General features: G+C 36.3%; 1 protein-coding gene across 2 annotated transcripts in view; it reads left to right on the top strand.

Moving 5' to 3' along the window:
• TMF1 (TATA element modulatory factor 1) overlaps positions 1-9,973 on the top strand; it is a 31,811-nt gene extending 21,838 nt beyond the window's left edge. Inside the window, exons 12-17 of one of the 2 annotated variants that reach the window (XM_032772859.2) lie at positions 646-715; positions 801-893; positions 2,283-2,402; positions 3,084-3,230; positions 4,270-4,395; positions 6,195-9,973. In XM_032772859.2, coding sequence (XP_032628750.1) covers positions 646-715; positions 801-893; positions 2,283-2,402; positions 3,084-3,230; positions 4,270-4,395; positions 6,195-6,338 — 700 coding nt within the window. In that variant the 3' untranslated portion in view covers positions 6,339-9,973. The remainder of the gene's footprint in view (positions 1-645; positions 716-800; positions 894-2,282; positions 2,403-3,083; positions 3,231-4,269; positions 4,396-6,194) is intronic. The other variant, XM_075073236.1, reaches the window with a different exon arrangement.
• The last annotated feature ends 1,236 nt before the right edge of the window (positions 9,974-11,209 follow it).

Raw genomic sequence — 11,209 nt, forward strand, 5'->3', positions numbered from 1 at the left:
TCAAAATACTTTGTTGATCTTTCAGTAGACTTTATCCTGTCTAGGCAACTGCAGTTTCTTCTCAGACAATCTACCAGTCCTAAGAAATTCTGACACCTGGGATAGTTTTGTCTTCTGGGTTTCATTGTGTTAATTTGAAGAGTCATATGCCCACTTCTGTAGTATGCTCACACTGTTTTTGTATGAGAAATAGTTAAATCAACTTTCAATAACTTATCTTTAAGATTAATGTGTTACTGGTTCATGCAATGATAGACCAAGTATCCAGAATATTAAAGCAGCATGCACACAACTAACGATGCTTAAGAGGATATTGTATGGAAATATAAGTAGTAGTTCAACAGGGGTTCTTAAGATTTGCAAACATTCAAGTAGCCACATACTGCTTACAAGTCAGTGTGAGGGTATTTTTCTAACATCATAGAGAGATAGTTGTAGTTCTCCATTTGGTAATACAGATCAATTCTGTTCTTGATGCAGTTAGATATTAAGTTTAGATTGATATTTGTACAGAAAGCAAATATAGTGCATTATGCTTTTGTCAGTTTCAGTAAATTATCTTTCTTTGTGTGAACCTAAAACAGAAACATGAAGAGACAATTGTCTTTAATAAAATTACATTACCTTTCTCTCTTTTCAATATAGGTATGAGGTTGAATTAGAAAACCTGAAAGAGGAGTATGTGAAAACTCTTGATGAAGCAAAAAAAGAAAAGGTATTGGTTAATTCGATATTGCAATTGCTTTATCATAAAATTTTAAGTTTGCAAGGGATTAAAAATCCACATTTCCTCCTTCTAGACGCTGTTAGCTACTCAGTTAGAAATGGAGAAAATGAAAGTTGAACAAGAAAAGAAGAAAGCAATTTTTGTACAAGAAACAGCAAAGGAAAAGGTATTGAAATTTGCTTTAATGTTTATTCATGTATTTTAAAAATCTTATTGGGTCACAGGATGACCGAGCAAGTCTCGAACGCTAAAATGTCTCATAAACAACAAACAAGAATTACAAGAATCTAGCATGGCAATACCATGAAACTAAGTATCTGGGACTTCTCCACATCTTTCTTTTCCTGTGAATTCAGTGCTTGTGTGAAAGATGCTGTATTGACAGTCCTGAATAATTCCTCTGCTTAGCCACGGGATAAATGAAACATGGACAGTGGTAGCATAGGTTGATCCACACTGTTGCACCAGTGTGCCTTTGTCCTTACCTTGAGGGGCATGACATTCAGTGTCTGGGGACACTGAAAAACTCTTACGTCTGCTTAGACTACCAGCAAGGTGCTGGTTAATTCCAGTTGCGATGTGTCTGTGTGGTATGGATACTGGTCTATAGGCCCGGACTCCACTTTGTTTAGCATAGGTTACCAAATGCCCATCAGTCACTACCAGTCAGCAGTTAGTATTCTAACACAGCTCTGTCCTCACTGTTAATCTCCTAGTTGCTGCAGTTCTGAAATCAAAGTCCTGTTCAAAGCTATTTACTTCATCCTTCTGAAGCCAGCATGTCTTCAGTTGCTGACTGCAGAGGACATCAGCCTATTTAGAAAAACTCATCAGTAACAGAGTTTAGCCTCAGAGATCCTGAATTTGGGCATTGTAACACTTTTTAAAAAATCTCTTCTCTGTCCTTCATCCAGGGAAGAACCTACCTTTTTGTTCAGGCTGTCATTCCTGTGAGGCACATGAGCTCAGCAAAACTCTTAATTGTCTCTAGGACTCACATACTTTTGTGGTCTTAGGTCAGCATTATGCAGTGTAGCTACTGAAAAAACACTTCCCTATGCAGTAGGTAGTAACTTCTGTTTCTGCATAGTCAGGAAAGGCTAAGGCAATGGTGGGAAACCTGCAGCCCGTCAGAGTAATCTGCTGGCAGGCCGCAGGACAGTTCGTTTACATTGACCATCTGCAGGCATGGCCGCCCGCAGCTCCCAGTGGCATGGTTCGCTGTTTCCAGCCAATGGAAGCTGCGGGCTGGTGTAAACAAACTGTCCCGTGGCCCGCCAGCGGATTACCTTGACAGGCCGCAGGTTTCCCACCATTTCCTTAGGCTTTCCTAAGGAGCTGAACTTAGGCTAGATGTACTAGTGATTCTGTTAAATCCACGTCACTGTTTAAACTTCAATTAATAAACAGAAAAAATGAATTTGTGCTATACATTTGGGAGTGAAAAAGGAGACCCCCTTATATGCGAAAAGGTCTGTTTATCATCATCCTCTTCCTCAACAGTCTTTGTTCCTTGTATTCACTTTCTCTTAATTAGCTGTTGTATTTTTCAAAGGAGCGTAAGTCATTTACCTCATCAGCAATGGAAACTGTTTCGAGTACTCCAACACTGTCACGCTCAAGCTCTATAAGTGGAGTTGATATGGCAGGGCTTCAGCCATCCTTCCTCTCCCAGGTAAAATGTATCATTTATCAGTTGATGTTTTTTGATCAACCATTTTGCTACCGTGTGTGTGTTTGCAATGAATCATGTTGGTGTCTTCAAATAGTTTTATTGGCATGTTAATTTTGTCTAGCTAATAACTGCATTGAAAAAAGTGATTTCAGCTATTCTGATTTCTTAAACATATGTACGAAATGTCTAGGTTTGCATAGCATTTGAAAGAGGGTGCCTGAGAGTACATTAAAAAAAATGTAGAACAGTAATATGGAGAATATAAACTTAAGGTACTATTTGTGTAATTCATTCCAAGGTGCTTTATAAAATAATTGGACACGATATCTAAAGTTGACTGTTAATCCAGTGATTCTAGTTTTAGTGCACCACTCACCCATGTAACACTGCCACTGTCTTGATGCAATCTGTGAAAATGCTGTTGCTTCTGATGAATTTATCTGTGAGAATATAGAGATCTATGCTAGCCAAATGACAGCAAGCAAATAAGGAGTTATCTTAAACTTTGTTTAGCTGTTCAAAATGAGCTTTTGTTTGGAAGGAATATATTTGAAGCATTGAAACTTTTGACTCTAATGATGATGATCTTCGTTTGCTGTTCATATTGAATCAGTAGGCTCTTGCTTCTAGTGCTAAAGTCTCTGTGTCCGATCTTACGGTTGGTTAACTTTTTATTTGTAGGATGATCCTCATGATCATTCATTTGGGTCAATGTCTACAAGTGGGAGCAATCTTTATGATGCTGTAAGGATGGGAGCAGGGTCAAGTATAATTGAAAACCTGCAGTCGCAGTTAAAACTGAAGGAAGGAGAGATTTCTCACCTACAGGTACTGTGAAAATCACTTTGAGTTTATTGTGTGTGTCATAAGTAGAAAGATGAATGTGATCTTACTTTACTGGCTTTGTTTTACAAAGTTTATTTTACTGATAGCTATGTAGGGTCTGGATGTGCAAACAATGGTTTTGTCTTGCGCTGATGTAGGGACACTTCTCTCCATCCATCCCCCGGGCAGTTCTGTTAAAGTCATGATGGGCCATCACAAGAGATAAGCATTCATTAACTAGGTTTTGGATGAGGTGGATCAAGTAGACTCTACCTGGCTATCTCAACATTGATCAGGGTTCCAGGGAAGGGTGAAGAAAAAGGTGAGGAGTTTGTTGAATGCTGTTTCATAGGGTACTTAATTGAAGATGCTTTAAAGGCAGTATATCAAAATTCCTCCCCCTATCTCTGTTCACCTGGTTTGATTGCTTCTCGTTTCTACTGATCTGGGAGTGAAAATCCCTAAGACTTAACTGTAGTTTAAGTGTAAGGAATACTGATGTGAACTTGTGACATGCAGGTTGGAAAATAAAGAAACCACTTAAACATGTAGTTGTGTGTCATTGTAAACCTGTCTTAAACTTGAATAATGTGTTTTTCCATGTTTAATATGTATGCACTCAGTTTAGCAAATTAACCTTGAGCTTCAATTTTTATGTATGAAAGAGCTCTTTAAATTGACACCTTACCCCACAGCAAATACTGTCCTATCTATACTATATTATTTTCTTTCTTTATAAATCTGACATCCACTTGGTACTGTCTATATCAGTGATACTCAGACTGAGGCTTGCGAGCTGCAAGCAGATCTTTAATGTGTCTCCTATGGCTCTTTGCAGCACTATATCTGTTTTGGGTAATGTTGATCGCTGTTTTGGTTCCTGAACCATTTGAGGTTGAGTATCACTGGTCTGTATAATAAATTGACTTCCAAGATCAATCATTCTGATTTTTTTTTTTTTTAAATGAAAAACAAAATTAGTAACTCAGTAGGTCACTCTCAGCACAAAGTTCTAATAACTGTTAAATGCCTGTTACCTTAGCTGGAAATTGGAAACCTTGAAAGAACTCGATCAATAATGGCAGAAGAGCTGGTTAAATTAACAAATCAAAATGATGAATTTGAAGAAAAGGTGAAGGAGATACCAAAACTACGTGCACAGCTAAGGGTAGGTGGCTTTCATTTATATAAATCAGGTGAGAGATTGACAAGTGATTTATGAAAACTTTTTACTAAATTAATCATTCATAAATAGATATGTAACCCTGTAGGTGCCCATAGTGATACTTAATTCAAAATCGCTTTTTTCCTTAAAGTTGAAAATGTGGTAAGAATCACAAAATGTACACTGAATTATTAAGTTAGGCAGTGGAAAAATAACTCAAAGGAATACAATTTTAGACTTGAAAATTAAGTGCTCTTTTTACAGTAAAACAAAAATTGTTTTGTAACTTTATAGGATGCAGCTTAGAGATGGATGGGTTTTGTCAGCAGGCTTTGCTATATTGCATGGCAATTATCAGTTACTTCCCAAATTGATTTTCAAATTGTTATGCTTGTAAAACATACATACAGTTCTGTGAGTGTGCATACCTATAACAGAATCTGTGTTAAGAGTCAGGAATTGTGAGCTGCAGAGAGAATCATATTTTCAGAATTATGCCCACTGTCAGGAATACTAAAATATGCCACATTATTTGTGTAACTGCATGTGTGAATGACCACTTCATAGACACATAGTCACTTGCACACATAGTTGCCATAATTGTACGCATAATTGTATACAAAAATTAGGTGTGCATATTTTTGTGCTCAGAGCATTCCAAACATCTGGCCTGGAGCTCATAATTTTTGAGTGAATTGGAAGCCTTGAGAGCTAGCATATAGAATACTCCAGTTCTTGTGAGTTTAGCAAAACATAGCCTATCACAGAAAAGGTTTGATACTGGTGGAATTAATAAAATAAATATTGCAGATTTTAATCCACTCTTATTACTTAACTTCTTGGGTCTTTTTTTTTTAAAAAGAGGAATAACACATGCAAATCTTTTGAATTGAAGTTATCTCATTCTGGAAAATTATTCTTTTTTATATGTGCGGCATGTTAAATTTTCAAACCAGAAAGTGTTTGACTCTAAGCGTCTTCCTACAACAAAATCTAGTGATGGTTTGCTGAATGTTCTCTCCTTGACTCATCTTAAGTTATGAACATTAACAATTGCACAGTTTTCAGACTGCTTTGTACTATGCAAAAATGAAGGAAAAATGCTTCTGAAACTGTTTTAGGCTTTTATGTGTACAAGTGCTTGTAAAATCTGGGGTGTGAAAGAGAGTTAAAATTGAATATTATAATATAAAGTGACCTGAGTCATGAAGTAGATGCCCTTTCATTAGATGATAATTTGTGGACCTTTCCAGATTATTTTACTTTGAAATTCATATAGAAACTACAGCTGCCCACCCGCTGAATGGAATGCTATGAGCAGCCAACCTCTGTGTTTAAGCCTTCAGTTATATTTCAAGATCTTGGTGGTCTTCTGTAAAACCCTTAGCAGTCTGGGGCCTGTTATCTGATATATCAGGGAAAACTTGCAAAAAGTGCCTATTTTCTATAGAGACTTGGGCATTAAAGCTAGAGTCATTTATGAAAATTTTACGCACTCATCCTATACCCTACCACAGCAGCTGAAACTGATTTGAAGATTTATGCTATTGCTCTTTGTAGTTAAAAATCCTGCCTTTGGAATTTGCTTCCTTTCACGGTTCCCAAGAGCACACATTTAGCAATATTCAGGACACAATGCAGTATGTGTTTATATGGGTTAGCATTAGTTTAACTTTTTTCAGTTTTTTTTAATACTTAGAGCACTATAGGCAATGTGTTTAGACAAATAATGAAAACAAATATGTGGCATTGCTTTTAAATTGGAGAAATAGCCAAATAACCAAAAGCCCATGTTGTTCTAGGATTTGGATCAAAGATACAATACTATTCTTCAGATGTATGGAGAGAAAGCAGAAGAGGCCGAAGAGCTTCGGCTGGATCTTGAAGATGTGAAAAATATGTACAAGACTCAAATAGATGAACTTTTAAAACAAAGACACAACTAATTTCTGCGGAAACCGTAACTTTCCGACAATGACTTTAAACTGTAAAAAGTGGTGTTTATGTAAATGCAGAATTCAAATGCCTTGTAAAAAAAAAATGTACTATAAAAATGGGATTATATTGTAGAGTTCTTTTGTGGGGGGGAAAAATCATTACACTTTAACAGTGTTTAGTACTGTTGGCAGTTAAATTATTTGTGCATTATTTAAAATGTGTTTAAATAAAACCATCCTTCTCTTTATTTAAGTTCAACCAAAAGGTGGACCTTTATGTACAGACAGTAGCACAGAGATTATTTGACTCATGTAATATTACCTAATCATACAGCACTGGAAGGTGTAATGATACTGTAGCATGAGGCTTTATTAGAACAGCCCCTGATAATTTTCAGATTACTGTTTTACACACTTTTATGGGTACAGATCAGAGTTTATGTTGGATGATTTTTTTCATATCAACATTTTTTCTATAATTTGATAGTACAAATAATATTTTTTTAACATGACTGTAAATAGCAGTGACTTGCAGTATGAAACTAAAGCGGGTAGCTATTTCAGGCTTAGCTTTTTTTACTTAGTGAAAATTTCTGATTTGTACTTTGGAGATCTTGAACATACAAGAGTAACAATTTCATGTTCATAGACAAAATTTTATCTTCATATAACATCTTTTATCTTCACTCCCCAAAGCAAGGAGATTGACTCAAGACTACTACTCTTGTTCTTTAACCTACTGCTCCATCTTGAATACTCTTTGTGCTGCATTCCTGAAGCATAATGGGGCCATTTAGCCTGTAACTCTAAATGGAACTAACTTCAACTGCAATAAGCAAGACAGTTCTTTTGGTTCTTGTAGTTTTGGGTCCTGCTTTTTAACAGTACTATTTAACAACAAAACCCCAACAAAAACAGATATATAAAATTCTCTTGACACACAACATTTGCTGCTGCTCTTCTGTAGCCATTCTTGGTCTATCTTTATATATTTTTAAAAGTAGTATTTTTAAGATAGCCTGAAGTTGTTAGAAAAGATCTCCCATTTCCCATTTAGGACAGGCATTGGCTAGGAATCAGATAACATCTACATAGCTTACTGTACGAAGAGCTACATTTGGGGTCATGTGTCAGAGGGAACTTCTGAATCAGACCCTTGGGAGTGCTGAGAATTAGCTTGCCTTCTTCCTGTTTGCATTCCAGACAGCAAATAGTTCATTGCATCTCAGATTTGTAGCAGCGATACTTATAGTGTGAACTATGCTGCATATGAAATTCACTGCTTATCATAACACTGCCTGCAATCTCAGAGATTTCTCTCTCTTCCTGTTAAGTTACAAATGCATATTAAGTGTCAGAGAATAGTCCCTAATGTGTTACAGCTTAGCATTGGTTGGACTTAATGGGACATGGAGATTTGACTGAGGCTTGGTCTACACTAGAAACTTATATTGGTTATAACTACGTCACTTAGGGGTGTGGAAAATCCATACCTCTGAGCGACACAGTTATACTGATCTAGCTCCCTGTGTAGACAGTGCTATGTCGATGGGAGGGCTTCTTGACATAGCTACTGCCTCTTGGGGAAGTGGATTACCGACGTGACGGGAAAATCCCTCCTGTTGGCATAGGTTGCATCTTCACTGAAGTGCTAAGTGTAGACAAGCCCTGAGGAATCAGCCTCTTTTAGAGAGATACTTCTGTAGTAGGGCTTTCCTTCTCAGAGTCTGCCTGCATTAAGTATTTCTGCACTGATGTAGCTACACATGTATAAAACGACGATTGCACTGGTGCAATTTACACTTTCAAACAGATAACATCTCTGGAGATTTGCACTGCAGCAAAAAATCTCCAATGTTAGCAGCAAGGTTTAGGGTGAAATATTCAGAGGATTCTAATAAAGCAATAGAGAATTGTAAGGATGCTAAACGTTATAAAGGCCTGCATCTGTTATGGTAACTTTTAAACAATTTAAAATAGCTGTTTTGGTCAAATAAAGGAACTTGTATTCTTGTGGGTAGTGAATCCTTATAGTTTATTTCATCTTGGAAACTAATAGTTCTTATACTGAAAGACAAACTAAGATTTTGCTTTCTTAAAATGACATTCAATTGCTGGTAAATACAAAATGTAGACTAAAAATTTTATCTAAGCTTATTTTGCAGAAGGTGAATCATCTGCGGGTTAGTTGAATCATTTTAAATTCTGAGGTGTAAATATTTAAAAATTGAGCCATTTGTAATGGAACCAATGTTCTAGTAGAATTAAACTTAGTTTAGGGCACCAGTTAAGAATTGTTTTCATATAGCAGTTTCCCATTACAAATGAGACAACACTCATCTAGTAAAAAGAATGAATAAGTATCTAAAAATGAAGATCAATTAATAGTGATTTATTCTTAATAGACAAGTCAAGGACTACTCCTGAGAGAGATGCATCTAGCTTGGTATTTTTATTTCACATATGATTGCAGGTGCTTTTCTAAGAGAACATTCCATGCTTAAAATATGAGAGGGTAATTTTCAGTCAAAAGAGCAGATATAGCAACTGCTCTATTCACTAATAACGGCAAATATTTTTCATATGTTCTTTTCAGTAATGAAGAGCTTGAATAAATGGGAAAAAGTAATGTATGTTCTACACTCACTGTTTCTTCGTTGGTTTTAGCTATAAAGTGATATGTCATGTATTTCAGGCCCAGAATTTGTTTTACAAACTTGACAGATTTTATAAATATTTTGATTTCAGTGAAAAGATGGCTTTTTGCTTGCATTCAGCCATTCTCCTGCAGTGAAACCATTTGCTATAATAGTGCAGTAAAATTAGAAAATGGAACAGTCTAATATACTTTAATCATCAAAGCCTTGTGAAACATAAAAAGTAAATAACATACATGGTGAAAATTTTACCTTTCACCACTACATTTTAAAAGGTCTTTGTTTTAATCATCTTGGGTGAAACATTGTTACAGTTGTTTCTTTAAAACATTTTAATATGCCAATGTTCCTTAGATGCAATGCTGTTGTTGAGATTGTCTGTCTGAGAAATATTTTTTGGGAAAAGAGATTATAAAAAGATTTGAGAAAGGTCTAACTTCTATTCAAAGTAATCAAAATATTACCCAAAGAATAACTATTTTGTCTGTATCTGTTAGTCTCCAGTAATAAGTACTATATGAGTGTGAAGAAACCTTGCCATTTCAAGACTTGCTCGAAGTACATTTTTCAAATGGGGCCTGTCCTGTAGCCCACCGAAGGCAATGGAAAGACTCCTATTGACTTCGGATTAAACCCATGGTGGTTTAGTAGGGAGAAATTAAGGTTCAGTCCAACACTCATTTACTTTAATGAGCATTGCATTGCATCCTTAATGAAGAACCAGAGTAGATGTTCCAAATGCTATCTACCTGTATATGTGTAACAATTTTTATTTTCACTACAGAAAAGTTAATTTGTCCTGTTATGAGACTGTTTGTTTGTTTTTATTACGGTTATGTATGTTTTGTAAAGGGCTACAACTATCTTGAATATAAGACCGAAAATGGATTAATATACTATGAAAATCAAACATTTGAATTCTGATTGTAAAATAATGTAAATAACCTGTATAAAAAAGGGGCTGGGTAAAATAAAAATTGAAGCTAATAGTGTGTTCCTAGTTTTCTATAATGACTGAAGACTGAAAACTAATTGAAGATAGGTGATTCTTTGCAAATATCAACATGGCAGCCTGCAAAGAAAAAGTCTTAGGTAATTTAAATAAGCAGCCCTCAAAAAATGAACATTGAATTGAACCAGGGTTTCAGAACACTGGTAGGTCTTGCAATTTTTGTTTGTGCACCAATATCTAGGCACAATAGGATGGCTTACCAAATGTAGTTCTGAATTTTAATGCTGTTCTAGGATTAAGATAATGCAGGGTTTTGACTAACTTCCCTTTAGGCTGTAAATGTAAAATATCTATCAAAATAGCTTATTAAAATTATTGGGACTGATATTTGTGCTTAAGTGTTTTGCTGAATAGAGATGGGGAGAGAGATGGTCCGGTGGTTAGGGTGCTAGCCTGTGACTTGGGGGAGCTGGATTCGGTTCCCTGTGGTGCCACAGATTTCCCGTGTGACCTTGAACAAATCAACGGTTTTGCCTCAGTACCTCATCTGTAAAATGGGGATGATAGCACTTTCTTACCTCACAGGGCTCTTGCAATGATTTATATTTAAAAGATTTGAGGGGCTCAGCTCCTGTGGGAATTTTGTTTCCTCTAAACTTATAGAAACTTTTTTAAGAATAACCTGAAATGTACTAACATCAGTACATTGAAGTGTGCACCAACATTGGGTGGACTAGTATAAAATAATGTTACTGTAGGTGACTTGGAATGTTAACCCTAGTCCTTTCGTTCCAAAAGTCCCTTTTCTCGCCTTTGCCCTTCCAAACTGAAGCACAGTATCAGAGAGATCCGAAGACTGGCCAATGGCATTTTCCAGCAATAAAATAGCAAGTGATGTCATTCTCTCGGCCATCGTCAACCACAGATATGTTTTAATTAGCCCACGTTTCGAAAAGTTGTGCTCACCACTTGCTATTGTGAATGGCAGTGTGAGCAGAATCCCCAAAGCTATGCACACATTAGGAAAAGTGGCCTTCAGCTCTGCATCGTGAATCAATGGGAGAACATGGAGTGGAGAGCGCTTCTCACATTGAAAAATGTAACAGATGTTGTCCAATTCAACACTGAGGTCTTTATCATTGACATCCAAACATTCCCCATGCGTCAGCCTCCGGTGAAGATCCACACAATTGTTCGAGTGTTTTCCTGTCTGCCGGTAGCTTACTAAGGTCATACAAAAAACCCTAGGTCTTTTTATGGTGCTTTATTTG

This window comes from Chelonoidis abingdonii, chromosome 17, assembly GCF_003597395.2.
Source record: "Chelonoidis abingdonii isolate Lonesome George chromosome 17, CheloAbing_2.0, whole genome shotgun sequence".
NCBI classification, from domain to species: Eukaryota; Metazoa; Chordata; order Testudines; family Testudinidae; genus Chelonoidis; species Chelonoidis abingdonii.